Source organism: Mercenaria mercenaria, chromosome 3 (assembly GCF_021730395.1).
Source record: "Mercenaria mercenaria strain notata chromosome 3, MADL_Memer_1, whole genome shotgun sequence".
NCBI lineage: Eukaryota > Metazoa > Mollusca > Bivalvia > Venerida > Veneridae > Mercenaria > Mercenaria mercenaria.
In genome coordinates this window covers 43073349-43095391 of record NC_069363.1, presented here as the reverse complement: position 1 = coordinate 43095391, position 22043 = coordinate 43073349, and the positions used below count along the sequence as shown (strand labels likewise).

General features: G+C 34.9%; 2 protein-coding genes across 11 annotated transcripts in view; both read right to left on the bottom strand.

The window, feature by feature from the left end:
- The window catches only part of LOC123524958 (uridine-cytidine kinase-like 1), a 352168-nt gene that overhangs the window by 99036 nt on the left and 231089 nt on the right, over positions 1-22043 (bottom strand). The window lies entirely within an intron of this gene.
- The window catches only part of LOC123524897 (uncharacterized), a 97018-nt gene that overhangs the window by 55585 nt on the left and 19390 nt on the right, over positions 1-22043 (bottom strand). For 6 of the 8 annotated variants that reach the window (XR_006681360.2, XR_008370182.1, XM_045303493.2 and 3 more), the window contains 2 exons: positions 1167-1248; positions 242-881 (listed from right to left, as the gene is read on the bottom strand). The exons of 1 other annotated variant lie outside the window; for it this stretch is intronic. Coding sequence is in view for 5 of the 7 variants with exons in the window: in XM_045303493.2 (XP_045159428.1) it covers positions 242-881; positions 1167-1175 (649 nt within the window). In the remaining 2 variants the exon portion in view is untranslated. Of the gene's footprint in view, positions 1-241; positions 882-1166; positions 1249-13131; positions 13206-22043 lie in introns of those variants that run through there. One more of the 8 variants, XM_045303495.2, reaches the window with a different exon arrangement.

Below are 22043 nucleotides of genomic sequence, written 5' to 3'. Positions count from 1 at the left end.
AAATGTTACAAAACATGAAACAAACCCGAATATATAATTAAGTAGTATATAGTCTGCCCTGGTTACATTATCCAGATAAAACGTAAGCTTTATTATTTTAAATGGAAAACATTTTTATAACACACTTTAGAAGCGTATTAATTTTGTACCAATTTAAAAAATTTACTTAAATTATACACGGGTACTAAAATAATTGTTTCTAAATCGGCGCTGCATCCAACAAAATTGAACGAAAACAAACCTTTTTGCAGTTCTACTGACTCGTTTTGGTCACAACTGCCGGTCTCTCCGTGAATATTTGGGACGACTTTGTCTTGTATTGCCATTTTAAGATGCAGATTGACATCATTTATCTGTTTCATTTTGTTTATAAGTTCTATGTTAACATTGATAGATTCTGATTTAAAGGAATGAATCATTCGTTTGCACTCAAATTTTGCCTCGTCATCAATATATTTGATCAGCTCAAGCATTGCAGAATTCAACGGAACCCATTTTGTCTCGAAGGTTTTGAAATTCAGTGAAGCAGAATGAGCATAACTATCCAGATCCTTCCTCTGGTCAGTAACGCAGGTTACTGCTTGAAGCGCTGTACTGGTCAAACAGGATTTGAATAGGACAAATGTTACAACACAAAGCAAGGATGTGTCCCACGAATCAGTGTTTGTCTTGACTTCATCGTCTTGAAACAGCTGAAGAAACTGTTTTCTATAATTAACATTGAAAGTATCCTTCTTCTTGCCAATAAGCTGAGCAAGAGATTCCCCGCGTTTCCTGACTTCTGTTTCTATAACTGCCTTCAAAGCCAATGGTGCAGCTTGTCCCAAAAGTAACAGATGTCTCAGATAAAGTTCATGGCCCCTTGTAATATCATCTACGCACTGTACAAAGTATCGAAACAAAAATTCAACAGCTTGTTTATCAAGCGTATCTTGTTTTCTAACTATGATCAAATGCTTCAAATAATAAGCAAAATCTTTATATTCCTACTACAATTAAGTTTGTTTAGGATATATAAGGTTTTATCAATAAAATTAACTTTATATTTTCGTTATTCTAAAGATTGGCTTAACCGGTGTCCTCAATAATTTTAACCGACCATGATAAGTCTGAACTAAAATATTTGTGCATATCATGAAAACATGTAAATATTCAAATGACTTTACCGTTGACATTCTTCAATTTTGTTCTCTATTTCTGTCCTTGAAATCTTGCTACTGGATACGCTTCATCGTATAGTTTCATGTCCTACAAAAATATGTTAGAATAATATATATGCAGCATCGTGGCTACAATGTATCAAAGGTCTAATTTGGCAACAAATTTGACAATTGACACAAGTTAGGGATCGACAACCACTGTAACAGACCGACATCATAGGTAACATAACTTGCAAATGTTTAGGTGCAAAAATACTGATAGTCAAATTTAACAACATGTGGCAAAATATGTAACAACTTGTATTCTAATGTTATCATTTTATTATTTATAACCCTGGTTGTCGTGATTATGTTCATATTATCATATAAATCATCGTCACCATCAACACCGCAATAGATTCTCCTGTTGCACTAATCATCAGCATCATCAACATAATCATCAACATAATCATCATCATCATCATCTTCGTCGTCGTCGTCGTCGTCATCATTATTATAACTATTATAACTATTATTACTGATATTCATAATTGTTGAGCGTTAGTTTTAGTTATTACGGCTTTCAGTGTTATTATGTACGAATAAAAAAAAATGTGCCAAGTATAGTAAACAGGAACAATACAAACTACACAAACACTTCGAAAGTATCAAGAAAACGTAGATGACATTTGTTTATGGAATGCCGCAGCTGTCTTATGTCGGGACATTTCATAATATCATGTCAAAGTGTGGTCTTAACTTGTCAAAACAGTGTCTTATTATGTTAAAAAACTATGTTATCATGTCAAAGTATTGTGTTAACTTGTCAAAACAGTGTCTTATTATGTCAAAAAGCTTTGTTAATATGTCAAAGTGTGGTGTTAACTTGTCGAAACAGTGTCTTATTATGTCAAAAAGCTATGTTATTATGTCAAAGTGTGGTGTTAACTTGTCCAAATAGTGTCTTATTATGTCAAACAGCTATGTTAATATGTCAAAGTACAGTGCGATCTTATCTATAGAGCGTATTATTATGTTAAAAAAGCTAGACAAGATTAAATGATACTTTAAGAAGATAACATAGCTTTGTGACATGATACGACACTGTTTTGACAAGTTAACTCCACATTTTGACATAATAACATGACTAGTTAACATAATAAGATACTATTTGGACAAGTTAACATCACTCTTTGACATGATAACATAGCATATTAACATAATAAGACACAGTTTTGACAAGTTAACTCAACACTTTGACAAGATAACATGACTAGTTAACATGATAAGATACTATTTGGACAAGTTAACATCACTCTTCGACATGATAACATAGCATATTAACATAATAAGACACAGCTTTGACAAGTTAACACAACAGTTTGACAAGATAACATAGCTTTTTAACATAATAGCACGCTGGTTAGACAAGATCACATGGTATTTTGACATAATAACATAGCATTTAACATAATAAGACACTGTTTTGACAAGTTAACACAACACAAGATAACATGCCTAGTTAACATAATAAGACACTATCTGGACAAGTTAACATCACACTTTGACATAATAATATAACGTATTAACATAATAAAACACTGTTTTGACAAATTAACACCACACTTGGACAAGATAACATAGCTTTTTAACATAATAGCACGCTCGGTAGACAAGATCACACGGTACTTTGACATGATGACATAACGTTTTAACATAATAACACGCTCTATAGACAAGATCACATGATACTTTGACATAATAACATATCACTTAACATAAAAAGACACCATTTCGAAAAGTTAACACCACATTTTGACATGATAACATCGCACTTTGACATGATAACATAACATTTTAACATAATAAGACACTGTTTTGACAAGTTAACACAACACTTTGACAAGAAAGCATAGCTTTTTTACATAAATGCACGCTCGGTAGACAAAATCACACGATACTTTAACAAGATATCATAGCTTTTTAACATAGTAACACACCCTGCAAACAAGATCATACTTTGACATGATAACATAGCTTTTCAACATAATAAGACACTATTTCGACAAGTTAACACCACACTTTGACATAATAACATAGCTTTTTGACATAATAAGACACTGTTTCGACAAGTTTACGCCACACTTTGACATAATAACATAGCTGTTTGACTTAATAAGACACTGTTTCGACAAGTTAACACCACACTTTGACATAATAACATAGCTTTTTGACATAATAAGACACTGTTTCGACAAGTTAACACCACACTTTGACATAATAACATAGCTTTTAAACATAATAGCACGCTCAGTAGACAAGATAACATGACACTGTAACAAGATAACACAGCGTTTTAACATAATAAGACACTGTTTTGACAAGTTAACACCACAATTTGACAAGATAACATAGCACTTTAACATAATAGCAAGCTCAGTAGACAAAATCACACGACACTTTAACAAGATAACATAGCGTTTTAACCTAATAAGACACTGTTTATGACGACAAGTTAACACCACATCTTGACATAATAACAGAGCTTTTAAACATAATAAGACACTGCTTTGACAAGTTAACATCACGCTATGACATGGTAACATCAAATGTCCCGACATAAGACAGCTGCGGCGTTCCATATTTGTTTGTTTCAGCGTATTGACGAACGATACTGAAGTGTTTACATAAAATTGTTTTCCTTAAACCGCTGAAAATACAAAGGTTTTATGTATCTTTACCAACGTGAAAATGTCCATTTAATTATACACAAGAAATATCTTTTAAAATGATGGTCGGCGAATTGTAATAAGGAATGAAGTTTATGAATTTTTCATTTAACATTCATCTTTCATCTAACATTTTTCAAACTGCAAAACTAAACACCGCACTTTAACAATTTTAATGGTTCTCTTTTAATTTTTCGCAAAGGTTTCGTAGGGTTGCAATTTTGTTTGACGAATAATTACAGCAGTAGTTTGATGAAGATTCATGAAGCGAGGTCATTAAACGTGTTACATTTTTAGCTAAATTGGTCCCTATCCCCATTTGTAACAAAATAGCAGGAGACCTTACGATATTGTTACACATCGAGTTTGATAAAAATCCATTACATTTTAGTGGTTAATGCGAAGAAAGGCATATCTACTTTTAGCTATAGTGGTCCCTAATAGGGCCCAAGTTCCTATATAAATAAATTTGGAAGAGGACCTTATAATGATGCTCAAGACCAAGTATGACAAAGATCCACCAAGCTGTTTATGAGACGCTGTATAAAGGCATTTCTAGTTTCAGCTCTAGCAGCCCCTAAAAGGGGTCAAATGTCCCAGCTGAACAAAGTTGGCTGCGGACCTAATAAAGATGCTACAAATCAAGTTTGATTAGAATACATGAGAAAAAATCAATTAAAGGATTTTTTTATTTATTATTTTTATTTATTTCTAAAATAGGCCAACTGATCCCGCTTTAACAAATGCATATTCGCTATTCATGAATCTTTGGACAATGACGTCACACCTATAAAAAGTGAAGGTCAAGCAAAACATACAATTGTAATTATTTCAATATTTTTATTTCATAAGCAATGTTTGACCGTAGTCATGTCACATAGATAAACTGTATGCAGCGTACCTTCATTTCAGTGTAATGAGATTCAGTCATTATTATAGCATATATATAATAAACAGATTTCAACTGAGTTCAATATTTGCATACCATACTAAAGAAAAATATTCATATATAATAAATCAGTTAAATAATTTATAACAAATATATCAAAGCAAACAAGTACTCATTTTAATATGCAATCTGAATAAGTCACAAAAGCAAGAAACCTTTTCATATACAGACGACAACTGTAACAAGGAAAATCTTTTAAAAAACACTTCTCTACATAAAAGACTCTTATCACACCCTTATTCATGTGATACGCAGACCGTATTCAGCTCTTTCTTTACTTTGATATATGTTGGTATTTGAACAGGTTTTTATCACATTTATTAAACTTACTCATCATTTTGAGATATATCAATATTCTTGCTAAATATACTGAGCCAAAGTTAGCTTTAAAACTGTGAACAGCGTCGTTTAGGATAAACGCTTTGTCTACATTTCACTCAGCGTAGCACAATCAACAGAGTGAAAGAAATTGACACTCTCGCCCAATCAGGCAGAGTGTTACATAAATCTTCCATTTTGATAAATTATCTATAATGCGTTATCAAGTAGTTTGATTTGCAAACTGAAGTCACGTGGCATAGGTAACGAAAACGAATTTAGACGGCGTTCGCCGAAAAATGATTTTTAAGTGGCACACATACAACGGTATACCAGATTAGCGGATTGTTCAAAGTAATGGAACTAATAAAATAAGTTAGTGGCATACAAACCATTTATTTCTTATAGTTTTCGCCGAAAAAAATCCATTAAATGCACCTGAAAGTTTGGGAATCATCAACACATTTCTAGTGAATGTGAACTATACGAGTAGAGGTTAAGCCAAAATGGCAATACTTTTCGAAACTTAAAGTATAACGTAAGTTTTAAGGATCTGTCGAATATACTAGCAATGTAGTTCCACTCAAAACATGCTCTTATCTTAGTTGTATGTATGCCAATTTGTAAAGGAAGCGTTTTTTGGGGCGATTAGCCCCAGAGTGAACAATACGTTTCAGATTCTCTTAATACGATCTGCCTATATGCAACCAGTTAACAATCGCCCGCGAAATAGTCCTAACATTTCCGCGGAACAGTAATGACATGTATGGCATATTATTATTATTATTATTATCATTATTATACCAAATTTATATAGCGCCCTTTTCATGATCCATTTCACGTTCAAAGGCGCTTTACATAGTTCAGATGCAGCCACACAGGGCGCATAATTCATCCTCTACTAGTACAGACACAGAGCGATCTGACCAGAGGGACAGAGTGAGACAAAGCCCCCACGACAGAGAGATCAGAAATCAGATACAGACTTGTCCGGCTAACTTAGCCTAGCTCGTTGCGAATAGACAGTCTGGTTCTTTAACGTGCCCAGTGTATAGCACTGATACACGCAAGGATTGCCTGGGTTCCTAGTTGGGTGGGAAACACTGAACAGCGTTTCTGAAAATCCCCGAGTAGCTGCCGGGGATCGAACCCCCGACCTCAGGATTGGAAGGCCAGTGTGCAAACCACTGATCTATCCGTCCACCTATTAGAGATAGTACCTAAGTTTTTCAAATCATAGGTATGAAGTTAAAAAGCTTTGAAATGAAGACAACTGTACATATATTTCTCAAAAATAGATACATTAACAATATTTTAACCAGAAGCGTAGAGTTTTTGTGAGTGAGCATTTAATATTGTCATGTAAAAGAAATTTTGTGATCAAGGAAATGTAACTCTTCTTGGACCTGGAGAGCAGAAACATCAAAGGGACATAATATAGCGAATATTTTCTACTTTGGTGCATTTGATTTAACATTCAACTGTGATCTGGATTTCTAAATAATGATCCATGATACTGTGTGCTAAAAATATAGAATAACTGGAACAGTCCTTTAACAGCAAAAAGATGCTGTAACAGAATGAAAATTGTGAAGCTCTACCTGGGACTCGAACCCAGGACCTCTCACACCTAAGGCAGACACTCTACCACTTCCCTATAACAGCAGTAGCTATAGCTAGGCAGTTTAAGTGCACCGATAACATTACGTGAACTGGAACAGTTTTGTGACAATAACACATAATCGACATACTCCGGATTATCGGCGTATTCGCTTTGTTAACTAACGGCAATTTTCGGGTAAAGAAAAAATATAATCTAATGCTGCAAACGTTTTAATCGGTAAAAACTGCCAAAATATCTCTGACGTGTTTTTAGCGTATGAACTTACTATCTGGTAGCACCAGTGAAATATAACTTACACTGAATCTTATATATTTGCCCTTTTAGCAGCTGGCGAATGGCAAAGACAGTGGGCTTTGTCCAAATATAAGCAATTACTTTACCAGTTTCGAGAGGATATCAATTGATAGGAAATTACAGTTACAAACTAAATACCTTTCTGCAATACATGGAGTCATTAACATTCACTGTCAATCAGTATTATGACTAAGATCGACGATCATTCATTCATTCAAATAATTTATAGACAGAGTCCGTGGTTTACATTTTTAATCGTAACCGGTGCTCTTGTAAAAAATCACTTTTTTGAAAAAACGAAGAATGCGAAGAGCTATGGTACGGTCTCTACACCTATACATACTGTTCAAAATAAATAGAATACTACAATTTCTACGTGATTCTGTAAATGATTATGTCAGACAGCTCTCTGTTATCCTTTCAGATAACATTAGACAATATCACATAATGAAGGTTAATTAATTCGCCCCCTATGAATGAATTATCCATATGAATGCAAATTTTTCGTCTTTGATAAGACATAATACAGACACTGTGTACTACGCAGAGATAAAGCTAATAAATCATGCGAAATGTAAGACGTATTTAACAAAAACATATACAATATTTCTAATTAATTTTTTACCGAAACACTTAGATAATGTTTATGTTGTTTAAAGGAAACCACTTTGTTATAGTTTATGACCTCGGTCTATGAATAGCTCATCAAACAAACACTGGTTTCGAATACAGTATCATTCATAACAAACGTCGATATGAATTATGCTGTGCATTATTAATAATATGTTTAATAAAAGTGTAACTTCTACTAGGTATGATTTTGCATATAATACAATAAATAATGAGCACAAAATAGGTATAATATAAAAGGGAAGCATAAGTTCTAAAAATCAATTCTTCATGATCAGTTGCTATAGGTTCTAGAGGAGGTAAGCACTGTGTGGAATTAACCACAGTAACGTGAAAAGAAACAAATGGCCACATTCTACGAATTGTATACCGAAACAGCGTACATTTTATATTTTGCTACAGAAATAATGTTTACACTTACAATATAAACTATAATATCATTTAATTTAACGGTAGTTTGTTTATTTTTTGGCAGTTTTACTAAACAAGTTCGTTTTAGAAACATTCTGACGAATGCTGAAAGTAATATTGTAAAAAAGTGCTTTGTCTCTAATATGCTTCAGGGGGTAGATGTAAGCGATTTTTGTTTAAACTCCCGTTTTCAACAGTATTTCAGGTTATATTTAGGTAGTGGACCCGTAATTGTAATGTTTAAATACTGCATTAACTTGATAAGTCTTAAAGTTAACATCGTTTCGCACTGTGTTGCAATTTTTAAACAACTTTTATTGTGTCGTTTTTTTTCACTTTTGTATAAGATATGTTATTTTCTCAAGCTCAAACAGAGACAAATTTCAAAGTGATAACCACTGCACAAAACGATCGCAGAGAATTCATTATACTAATAAATTTGGAAAAAGAAACCTCAATTTATTGCGTAACAACTACAAGAGGGCCAAGATGGCCATAGGTCGCTCACCTGAGAAAAACATCATAACAGTGTAAACATGTTTCCCAGATGACCCATATTTGAACTTGGCCTAGATTTCATCAAGGCAATCATTCTGACTAAATTTTATGAATATCCAGTGTAAAATGCAGCCCCTACAGCCTACACAAGGTTTTTCTTTAATTTGACCGGGTGACCTAGTTATTTGATCCTAGATGACCCATATTCAAATTCAACATTGATTTCATACAAACTCTGATCAAATTTCACGAAGATCCGGTGTAAAATGCATGCCCTACTGCATACACAAGGTTTTTCTTTGATTTGACCTAGTGACCTTGTTTTTGATCCAAGATGACCAATATTCGAAGCTGACCTAAATTTTATCAAGGCAATCATTCTGACCAAAATTCATGAAGATCAATTGAAAAATACAGCTTATATTGCATACACAAGGTTTTTCTTTGATTTGATCTAGTGACCTAGTTTTTGACCTTAAATGACCCATTTTCAAACTTATCCTAGATTTCATCAAGGTAATCATTCTGACTAAATTTCATGAGGATCAATTGAAAAATACAGCCTCTATCGCATACACAAGGTTTTCATTTCATTTGACCTAGTGACCTAGTTTTTGATTCCAGATGACCCATTTTCAAAGTTGGCGTAGATTTCATCAAGGTAATCATTCCGACCAAATTCTTGAAGATCAATTGAAAAATACACCCTCTCTCGCATACACAAGTTTTTTCTTTGATTTGACCTAGTGACCTAGTTTTTGACCCCAGATAATAATTTTTCAAACTTAGCCTAGATTTCATTATGATAATCATTCTGACAAAATTTCATGAAGATCAGTTGAAAAATACAGCCTCTATCGCATACACAAGCTAAATGTTGACAGACGACAGACAAATTATAGTAGGTTTATGGTACGAACTGAATACTCTTCAGAAAGGAGGTACACTAATATGAAATGAGGCACTGCCTTAATCTGGAATCGATCCGACTTCAACTCATCCCATAACATTTGAAAACATTTGAAGGCCCCGATAATGTTGTTATCACTTCTTGTATATTTACATTGACGTACTTATGTATGCTTGTTGTATGTGTGTTTATCGAATATGTATATATATAGTAGTGTAGGCTATAAGGCTGAAAATATGGCCGAATTGTGCACTTTTTAGAAGAGTTTTGATCTTTATCTAATACAATACTTCTATCTAGAACGGAACAGTTTAGATGTAGAACCCACCTTTACCAAGCCTTTTATGGTAAATAATAAGGGTCAGTGTTATGCCCCTTGAAATCATTTATAAAAGGTATTAGTATACAACACCCACCATATACTTTTTTATGAAATACAAATTCCCAACATTTTATGCGAAATGTATGTCGGAGGAAATTATTAATCAGTCTGGGGGCTAAAAATTGAAATAGATATGCATATATGATAGTTACGGCCCTTGAATTTGTAAAATTATAGAACAATTTGACAACACTTATAATGGTATTTAATGTTTGATTTTAGAAAAGTTTTGTTTAGCTATCTTTCCGAAAGCGATGTTGTAAGTAGTAAATGACATGTTGATTAGTTGTGAAGCTCTATTTTTATGCCCCCGTTCCAAGAAGGAGAGTATATATTGTTTTTCAGAAGTCGGTCGGCCTGTCTGTCGGTCTTTTAATATGTTGAACAATAGGTTTCCGGATGATAACTCAAGAACGCTTAAACCTAGGATCATGAAATTTGATAGGAAAGTTGGTCATAACCAGCAAATCTATTTTTATTGATTTTGAGGTCAGTAGGTCAAAGGTCAAGGTCACAGTGACTAGGAATAATTAAACAGTTTCTTGACGATAATTTGGAAACGCTTGGTCCTAGAATCACGAAAATTAAAAGAAAGATCCATCATGACTAGCAGATGACTTTTATTGATTTTGAGGTCAGTAGGTCAAAGGGCAAGGTCACATTGACGAAGAACAAGTCTACAGTTTTCAGATGATAACTCAAGAATGCTTGTGCATAAGATCATGAAAGTCGATAAGGAGGTTGGTCATGACCAGCAAATGATCTCTATCGATTTTTAGGTCGCTTTAGGCCTCCCCGTACTTGGATTCAGTGTTGTTACATTTTCTGGTCCTTTGGGATCATGGAATTCATTCAACATATGTTTAATAGAGTTCCGCTTAAGCCGGTGTAAGGGGGTGTAGGAGGTGTTGCACATTACATTACCTCTCATGAACAGACTCAATCAAACCGAGTCTGCTATTATTATTATTCTTTGTTGCATTCTCTGCTTCCAAGGGATCCTTTTACAGATTTTATTGTCAATGGTTAAGGCATCGCCAATAGTGGCGGCCATTTTACTCAAAATTTTACATGCAAATTTTCATAAAAACAAGTGAATGAAGTATTGCCATGCAATACAAAGTCCCCTACTGGAGGCACCTAATTTTCTCTACTGCAGTACAACATTATGAACTGATATCTGTCAATGTATAAACAATATTGTACTATATATACAATATAATATAACAAAGCACTTGGATTAAAATTTCCATATATAAAAACGTACAGTTGTTTTCATTTGGATTTTTTTGGGCTGATTATACAAAAAGTTATCATAAAAGTTATTTATAGTAACAACAAAGTGAAATTAATCAAAAAAAAATAAATATCTGAATAATGTTAAGTCCACAAGAAACTCTTTACCAGGTAGAGGTAGATCAAAATACACCTAAAAATTGGATGTAACATGCATGTTGTACCACAGAAAAGTGGTCTTGATTTTTCCCTACGGCCAGTAATACAAAAGTTACAATATAATCTATTTATAGTAACAACAAAGGGACGTAATTCTAAAAAAGTGCCTCATGGTGGTGAACATTTGTGCCAAGTTACATCAAAATCCCTCCATGCATGAAGAAGAAATGCTCCAGACAATGTCATTCTTGTATTTGACCTTCGACCTCTAAGTATGACCTTGACCTTAGACCTAGGGATCTGGTTCTGGTGCATGACAATTCGTATCATGGTGGTGAACATTTGTTCCAAGTTACATTAAAATCCCTCCATGCATAAAGAAGAAATGCTCCAGACAAAGTCATTCTTGAATTTGACCTTTGACCTCTAAGTATGACCTTGACCTTAGACCTAGGACCCGGGCTTTGCGCACATGTTGTCTCATCCAGGGGAATGTTTGTGCCAACTGATATTTAAATCCTGTTTTGCATGACAAAGTTATAGACTGAACAGGAAAAAATCCTATTGACCTTTGATCTCAAAGTGTGACCTTGACCTTTAAGCTAGGGTTCTGGGTGTTGAGCATGACACTTCGTCTCATCAAAGGGAACATTTATGCCATATAATATTGTAATCCCTTGATGGATGACAGAGTTCTGGCCCGGACAGGAAAAAAAACCTATTGACCTTTGGCCTCCAATTGTGACCTTGACCTTTGAATTAGAGGTACGGGTTTTACGCAGGACATGTTGTCTCATCATGGGGAACATTTGTGCCAAGTAATATCAAAATCCCTTCATAGATGGCAGAGTTATGGACCGGACAGGGAAAAAGCCCTACTGACCTTTAACCCCAATTGTGACCTTGACCTTTGAGCAAGGGCTCCGGGATTTGCGCACGACACACTGTCTCATCATGGGGAACATCTGTGCCAAGTAATATTGAAATCCCTTTAAGAATAACAGAGTTATGGACCGGACACGGAACAGACCCTGTTTATGCAATGTTAAGTGTGACCTTGACCTTTGAGCTAGGGATCTGAAAGTTGTGCATGACACATCATCTTATTATGAAGTACAATTATGCCAATTGATATTAAAACCCTTCATGGATGAGAGAGTTATGGACCGGACAGGAAAAAAAGCCCTGTTGACCTTTGACCTCCAATTGTGACCTTGACCTTTGAGTTAGGGGTGTGAGTTTTGCGCATGACATGTCGTCTCATCATGGGAAACATTTGTGTCAAGTAATATTAAAAACCCTTCATGGATGAAAGAGTTATGGACCGGACACGAAACAGACCCTGTTCATGCCATGTTAACATTTGACTGCTAAGTGTGACCTTGACCTTTGAGCTAGGAGTCTTAAAGTGGTGCATGACACGTCGTCTCATCATGGGGAACATTTGTGCCAAGTAATATTAAAATCCCTTCATAGATAAAAGAGTTATGGACCGGACACGAACTTGCGGACGGACGGAATGACGGAAAAGCGCATTCCTATAGTCCCCGAAACTGGTTTTCAACCAGTAGGGGACTAATAAAAGATGACCAAGTGGTAACAATAAAGTCAATAAGTATGTCATAATTATGTTCTGGATATCTATGTGAACATATGCAAGTAAAAGAATGTGCATTTCACTACCCGTATTATGCCTTTATTTGATATTTTTCTCTGGCCAAAATGAAAAATTTTTGCAATTTTATGTGCAGTCAAACTCAATATATATTCAATAAATTTAAAAGAGAATTACAGCCAATTGTAAAGCAGACCGTGAAGAACAAAGTGTTATGAAATTATTTAAAAAATTTACCTGGTTACTGAATTATACACAAAAATCCCAACACCATCAATTTATCCAATTTGTGTTATCTGTTCACACATTATTTACATTTATATAAACAGGTGATATAATAGGACATTGTGTATAGGTTTACTTAGCCAGCTGTGGTCAGTAATGCATGTACAAACAACATTTTAAATTAAATTTACATGGGGTTGTCTTTTTGTGTCTAATGCAATAACCAGGAACAATTTCGACGTAAGAGTTTGCAGTATACATATTGTACTTTAAAATGAACTAAATTTTGTCTTTGTAGTATTTTTTATATTGGAGTTTGACTGCACGTAAGATTTCAATATTTTGGGGTAAACTTTCGGTCTAAACAAGACTCAAACATTTTAAAAGCGGCATATGTTCTGTAAATCATCATATGCTTCTATGTTGATGATAATTTCACCAACTGTTAAGGCTTTAGTGCAGTTTTCAAGAGAAAAATACTCTGCCTTAAAATATGAACTGATATTGAGTTGTGACTGTGGCGATGCCTTAAAGTCACAGTGACTCGGAACATTTAAACAGTTTCTGAACAATAACTTGGAAACGCTTTGACCTAGAATCACGAAACTTAATAAAAGGTTGATCATGACCAGCAGATGTTTTGGCATAGGATTTTGAACGTTGATAAGGAGATTTGACACGACCAGCAGATGATCTCTGTCGATGTTGAGATCAGTAGGTCAAGATCACAGGGATCCAGAACAGTCAAACAGTTTCTGGACGATGACTTGAGAACCCTTAGGCCTAAAATCTCGAGTGGTTGATCATGACCAAAAGATGACTCCTATTCATTTTAAGACTAGTAGGTCAAAGGTCAAGTTCACAGCGATCCGGAACAGTTGAACCGTTTCCGAATAATAACTTGAGAACCCTTAGGATTAGAATCACAAAATTAACGAAACTTGATAGGGTGGTTGATCATGACCAGCAGATGACCCCTGTTGATTTTGAGATCAGTAGATCAAAGGTAAAACATTAACCCAGAACAGTTAAAATATTTTGTCAAAGAACAAGAAAATGCTTTGGTCTAAAATCAGGTTTGATCTAGAGATCTATGACTAGCAAATGACCTTTTATTTTGATTTGATGTCAGTACGTCAAACGTTCAGTGCACAATGACCGAATAGGTTCTGTTGTTTGTGCAGTTACTGAATGCATCAAGGGGTGGAGGGGGGGAGGCATTTCGTGATCTACGGGCTTTTTTCAATATTTCAATCTGTCTGTCTGTCCGTCTCTATACGCTATCTTTGGCTGTCAATGTCCGACACATATCAGATTCATGCCTTCAGCACCGTTATTTCAGTTTTCTGTCCTTCAGAAATATCCAACAATTTGTTCTCAGGGTCAAGAACAAGTTTAAACCTTCAGATCAAGGTCAGATGCGAGTAAAGGAAAATTAATAACATAAACACAATTATTAGCCATAAGCTTGTCACCATTACAAATCTTTAAGATGTTCCCTTAATGTAAGCATTACAGGACATGAATCCAAAAGGAGTAAGCCGTTTAATTAAACAATATTTATCTAGTGACATTTGAAATTCAAGTTAATCAGGAGTCATAAACAAAAATAACCTTTTAGTATCCGCAACGCAAAGTATAAAATATTTTGTTATAAATGAACATGTCAAAACCTTGTCTTCATACATGCACATATTGAGCTTAATATGAAAACGATTGTTATTGGGAATCTACAAAACGAGTCGTCAGGTGATAAGAGGGGGGGAGGTGGGGGTGGGGTGGAGGGGAATTGGCCCTTGTATTTATTCACATTTTCATGTTCTATATATCGACACTTACCGGTGACCGTGGCACAGTGGTTAAGGCGTCCTCCTCGGGATCAGGAGGTCGAAGGGGGATGTTTGTCATGGGACTCGTTCCGAAAAGGCCGGTACGTGAGCCACGAGCAAGTTAGATGAACGGTTACCGACTTCTATCCGCCCGGCCCTTCGCAAAAAGCTAGGAGTTGGGAGGCAATTGGTACGCACAATAAATGTGTCTCATAAACCAAATTGGCTAGCCCTTTTAAAAGGGGTGACACGATAATAAGCAAGACCTTTACTCTTATCTTTTATAAAATAGACATGATTAAAACATCAGTGCCGTAACAAGCCCTTAAGAAAAGGGAAGGCAGAATTCTTTCGGAAAAAGAGTTGTAACATAGTTACATATTTGTATTATAATGTGTGTATGAATTATTGTTTTGTAATTGATTTTATTTACTTTTAATGTCCATTCAATGTACATGTATTACATGTATATTGCATTTCAATTTTGTCTTAAAGTTAAACATGTAACCAATTTGCCGGGTCACGAATTCTATTTGCAATGTTGTAAACAACAGATGTTATATGTGTGCTACATCACGTTGCATCTTAACAGTATCCTTGTATTTTTCAAGCTTTATCACTAGCGTTTAAATTCATAATTCGTAACTTTAGTAATATGTTAATTCAGACGTGGTATATATGATGTCTATCTAATCAATATTCTAGCTAGTGCGTGATGTGTAATATCTGCCTTTCCATCAAAGTAGATAAAATTATAACTTAAATGCCAATCAAAGATGTTTTACTGTAAGTCCTTTGGACGAAATCTAATTGTAAGACCCCAAGATATATTCTATGTGCTATAAAAATTTGTGTTCTAAGATTCGTTATCATTTTTCTGTTTTGATTTTATATGAGTAAACATGAAGTAGGTATATAAGTTAAAGTAAACCTTGTAACTGAACTTGTTGTTAGCAACTATACAATTACGGGTGTGACTACGCTATAGTGTTTCATATATGGGCTTAGGTACAAACTGCGATTTTACAAGTCATCAGTTAATTTGAACATTTTTTTCTTCAACCATAAAAAGCACGTGGAGTTGTAGCATATGTTAATGCAGGGATACAGGGGCCCATCCTGAGATTTTGTTTGAAATTCTGCAAGACAAAATTGTGTATTTTTAGTTATTTCAGATAAAACAATCTCGACAAAATATTTCAGAAATGTACACAACTCGTCTGCAATATTGGAGCCAAGTTGAGGTCTTAAAAAGTTTTGACACTATACAATACAACTGTGTTAGTTTCAAGCGATTTCAGACAAAAATCTGAGCAAAATGTCACACTACTTGCTTACATAATTAGAATACACGTAGAGGATTGTGTTCGGGGTCAAAGCTGTGCATTTTAAACAATCTTCGAAAAACAATATGAGGAAATAAGGTTAAAAGTTTGCACTAGTCGCCTGCATAATTGGTTTACAAGTAAAGATGGGATTTCAAGTATCCTCCCCAAGAGTACTTTGATATTATAAAAGACAAAATGGTGCATTTTAAGACATCTCTGATAAAGTATTTCAGAGAATCAGGTTGAAATGTACACATTTCCCGGCTGCATAACTAGAGTAGAAATAGAGATGGGGTCCAGGGTCCTCCCCGCGAAATTTTAAATTGATAGAAGATAAATGGGACATTTACACCATCTCTGACTAAAAACCATAGCAAATCAGGTTAAAGTGTACGCATACGACTACTCGTCTGTGTAATTTGAGTAAAAGTAGAAGTGGGGTTCGGGACTCTTTAAGAGAAATGTGGAAAATTCAATGGGAAAAATTGGTAGTGGGCTCAGAAGTTCTTATGTTCCACAAGAAAATGGTACGTTTTTAAAGCCAGATTATGAAATTGTTAGTAAAACGTTGTGTGATTCACAAGAAAAAGTACAAAATTGAATGCTTATACCGTTGACTCTACAATCGCACAAGAACCAAAACTCAATGTCTCTTTCGTAAGCCAGTGTACAAAAAGTCAAGTCGAGATATCATTTCCATCAATATGTATGACTCGGGCATTTCTAGATTGGACACATCAAAATGAGTTTTCAGTACACAGAAATCCTAAAATGGACAAAGAAATATTTACATCTACGAGGAGGATTTGAATAAACCATTTATATAGACAAATCAGGTAAGATATTTTTATCAAATGTATCTGTTTTGTTTAGAGCGAAAACAGAACTTTTATAGATATATCAAATGTAAAGAAAAAAATGAGAAACAAAAACACGTTGCTTCAAGAAAAAAAACAAAAAAAAAACACCGAGGAATCTGCCTCGGTGTGCCTCAACGTAGTTACGGCACTGATACATGCGAAAAACATTTCAGTATGTTGTCAGATGTAAATGATGTCATTGATTTATCTATGGTGGCTTTTAGGGTGTTTCGTGATGTTGCATTGGCGTGCGCGTGGTTTAGGCAACACGATTCTTTGTGTCGTCCTTGCGCACACCTCAAACATCATAACAAAATTTTGAAAGTGTGTGTGTTATTTTTGTATGCACACAACGTGCACACAACTTGACAAAACAAACTGATAAGGATACACAGAACTCGACATAAAGATACATTTAATTTCGTATTTAACATGGAGCTCGAGTCGTTACTCGACTTTTATACATTTGATGGATTCTAAAACTGTCGTGGAGAAATTGTGTTGTTTTTTTTTTGTGCAGTGAAGAGAAAACGTCCGGTAAGAGGACTGTACTGATTTCTCCAAGGAAAGACTGCTTTGTGTGTATCGTAGCTATACACCAAACACGAACCAGATTGTCTGTTCACAAAGAACTAAGCTAAGTTAACCGTACAAGCATGTATCTAAAATACATGACTGAGATACTTGATAAAACGATAATATTGCGTAGGAAGACTTCAGCAGGTACGTACATTCACTTAAATTCTACCCTGCAGGTTCTACACAAACATAGAACAATATAACGTTACGTAGCTCTAAATCATCCACAGACATTCAAGTTTTAGTACATTTTATATTTGGCATGTAAATACATTAACTAGACGGGAAAATAGCACTATATACTGACACAGACTACTTTCAGTGTTCAGTGTGACCACAGAGGCAGAATCGGCGAATTACTACCTTTCTCGAGAATCTGCGCATTTCGAGTAGTAACAAAGTCGTAAAGCTCGCTTTGACACTTTGCCTTATTTCATATCAACGTCTTATTGGCTATCATCTGCATGATTTTTTTATAGTATTTGTCAATATTTACAAATGAATACGTGCATACTTGCAATAAATACTATTTGTCACGGTCCAGTTGTTTTTATCATAAGCTTCTGAACATTGTATGAAAACATTGCAATGAAATTGTTAACTAAAAAGTTTCAGATCAATCTAGTTATGCGTACATTGACATTTTATCCCCTTTTATGTTATATCTAGTTGGCACGGCTCCAACCTTAATATTTACATGATTTTTTTACCAAAAAAGTCAATATATACACCTTTTACATGCAGAATGCTTAAATCAATAAAGTTCGACACGCTCCAATAATTTTGCAACAAACACCAAACAAATATATGTGTCGCGTCGGTATTTAAAAGACAAATATTTGTATAAGAAATTTTTAGAATTGAGCAAAAAATAAAAAAGTTAAGAAAAGGACAATGAAAATCTCCACTGGTAAAGTTTCCTTAAAATCGGCCTATATTTTGTAAAATACTTCATGCAGCGATGGGTTCTACATCAAAATTGTAATATTATGATACAATACGCAAGAATCATACAAATTTAAAACTCTTCTAAAAATGCACAATCTTCTGACTTATAGCTTACACTATAGGCGTTACACTAAGTAAAGACCTCAGCTGGTCAAAACACATTAATAACATCACATCGAAAGGAAATAATTCACTTAGATCCATCAAAAGAAATGTCAAAACAAACTACAGAAAAGTAAAAGAAACAGCTTACAACACCTATGTTCGCCCACAGCTTGAATACTGTTCCGCTATATGGCACCCTTGGCAAAAATCCCTCGCATACAAAATTGAACGAGTACAACGATCTGCAGCTCGATACGTATGTAACAACTATGGTCAAACAAGCAGAGTCACCCAAATGCTTAATGATCTCAACTGGCAATCCCTTGAACAACGCCGCATTAAATATTCCCTTATTATATTTTTTAAAATAAGGTACAGTCTCATTGCAGTTGACCATAACCATCATTGCAGTTGACCATAACCACCTCAAACATACAAGGAACCTGAACTACTTGATCTCACAATCTCACACGCAATACCATTCAAACTCCTTTTTTCCAAGAACAATTAGTTCCTGGAAAGGTCTCCCCCCTACATATACAGTCCAGTCCCAGTTTGATTCAGTTCACTGAGAGGCTGGCAACTGTAACTTTCTAATCTATATCAATGTTTTTATCTTAGTAATTGTAGTTCTTTTGAACTATGCACTTAATGAGCTTGCTCATCTTTTAACAGTCTGTCCCAGACAAAGCGCCTCCCAGTTATAATCAGAATTGATTGTTGGGCTGTAGAGTAGATGTAGATGTAGATGATTTGCAAGAAGTCCAAATGTGGTTACTGCTCATGAACAGACTCAATCAAACCGAGTCTGCAATTTTCACTGTTTGCCTTGTTCTCGATTTTCCGAGGGATCGATTTTTCAGATTTTATACCCGTTAAACGCTAAATTCTTAGATTTAGCTTTTTTGTTATAGTAGCTTGCTTTCTACAAAAAAGTGGTTTGCTTTCGACAAGTACAAGAAAATCAAAACATATGTCAGGATAAGGATCTTTTAAACATCTAAATAGAACAGCTTAAAAGACCCAAACACGTTATAGGTTAAAGGTCAGTAATACAAATCCTTCTTTGTTTCATATAAAAAACGACGACAACTTCATGTCGTCTTTACGTATCTTTAGAGAACATCACTTTTTCCTACACCAATTTTTCATGAAAGTTCTATCACAAATTAACGCAAAAATGAAAAGAAAATAGGGGGTTGAATAGTTCCTAGTGAAATGCCAATCAATTGTGGTCTGCTACCCTAAAAATGGCGCATATTTGCTCTCCTCCGCGCAATAAACACCTACTTCCGGTTTCGATCTGCAAAACTTGCCATGTGGGTTGTATGAAGGCTGATCACTACCAAATAGAATGTAAGCCTCCGCAGGTCACAAGTAGTCCAAATATAAATAGTACTAATCTTTTTTCCTTTCCTAGTGCATTTTCTCGGCAGCAACGTGCTTACTTTTACCCTACCGCGTTTCAGAATGTATCACTTTGCATTCTAATGAAATCGGCATGTTCCTATCGCATGCTAGATAAAAATGGCGACGTAAGAATTTAATGTCACGAAAAGAGAAATTGAAAGAAGCGAAAAGTAGTAAATTCAGCGGGTTGTATTTAACGAACTGTAGTTTTCTTATATAAAAGTTAACACCCCCTTTTCTTTTTGTTTTTCTAAAGTAGCGATCTAGTTCTTTATGGGAATATAAGTGTCTGAAAATCTGATATGCTAGAAAATGTCGAAACACCGTTATGAAGTGAGTGGATTTTATATGAAATAAAGAACAGCTGGATTTAGTGGTGTTCAGCCTGAACATGGAAACCGTCTCATTTCATGCAGAATGTATTCTAGCAGCGAAAAAGTGTGATTAATGCACTCGTTCTACACGAATTTGCGCAGCAAATGGGAAAATTAGGATCGTTTTATTATGGACTTCTTTCGACACCACGGAAGCACATTTTCGACCGAATTACTGACCTTATTCCTGTATTGTAATTCGCCCTCCGATAAAAAAACGGTTTCTTGTTTATTATTTAAATATTGTTAAATGCAGTGAAAAATCATACAGTTGTGATATTTCAATTTTGATTTTTATCGTCTAGCTAAACTTTACTGTTTTTAGTTTGAAATTCTGGCGTCACATTTTGAAAAATAAAATCTGAAATACGCTATCTTGTTCATGTTTAATTTGTAAAATGCCGCCAGATAGCGCGTGCAATCTCGCGGAAAGTGTCATCCTTGATATCAATACAATGCTGTTTATATGAAAATAAACGCTTTCCAAAAAAGAAATATAGAGTGAATGTAAATATTCAAATAATTAAAAGAGTAATGTAAACGCGCTGTTTGTGTTTTTCTCCTTCAGAATTCCATAATGATGCCGCTTAAATTAAAAGAATAATTATCCAAACTTACATGTACATTAACTGGATATGTTATCGTGAAATGTTTTATTTTTAAAATATTGTGTCTGCCTCGTAAGTATAGTAAGCAGGTTTGTGCGTTTTACTAAAATAATGAATATCATTTTTAAAATGCCACTACTTCGCTTCAGAAGTTTTATATAATAGAAAATTAGGGGTTTTTTTCAACATGCTCATGGTGATCGATATTTTATGAGACCGAAAAGAGCAGTTTGTTTAAGAACACAAAAGGAGCCCCATTTCTACATTTAATAAAAAGCGCCGAATCAATCATTTGTAACGCTGTTTTTTCGATCATCAACTGCCTTAATTTTTCATAGTCAGATTCCAACCCGTACAAACTCTGTTGGTGTTGATTCCGATGTATCAAGGTGTATCCACACTGGCCATAGCTTTCGCAGAAGCGGTGGTTCCAACGCAGCGGCGGTGGAGGATTCGTCGCAGAAGCGGTGGAGAAATATGGCCGATTGACTATATTTACGGCTTTCATCGGTACTTTTTCTAACGAGTGTTTCACATTTGACTGAAAACAACCAGTGAGACAGAAGCCAACATGTGTATTCTTCCAGCCACAAACACTTGTTCAGTGCAATTCTTTGTCATTAATGTAAACACTTCTGTACAGTTTGACGAGGGACTGTCGTTTTTGTAGAATTTATATCATAAATGGTAAAATCTTGAACAAAACAACCCCTGAGCACGTTTGCATCAAAATGTAAGTATGACACTGTCAAGCAAAAACTTTTTCTCCGTAATCGGCGATTTTTCATTACAAGCATACAAAATGGTCAACAAAAAATCATTCCAACGCAGTGTGCGGTGGGTACAGTTGCAACGCATTACGGTGGATCTCGTTTCTTTAATG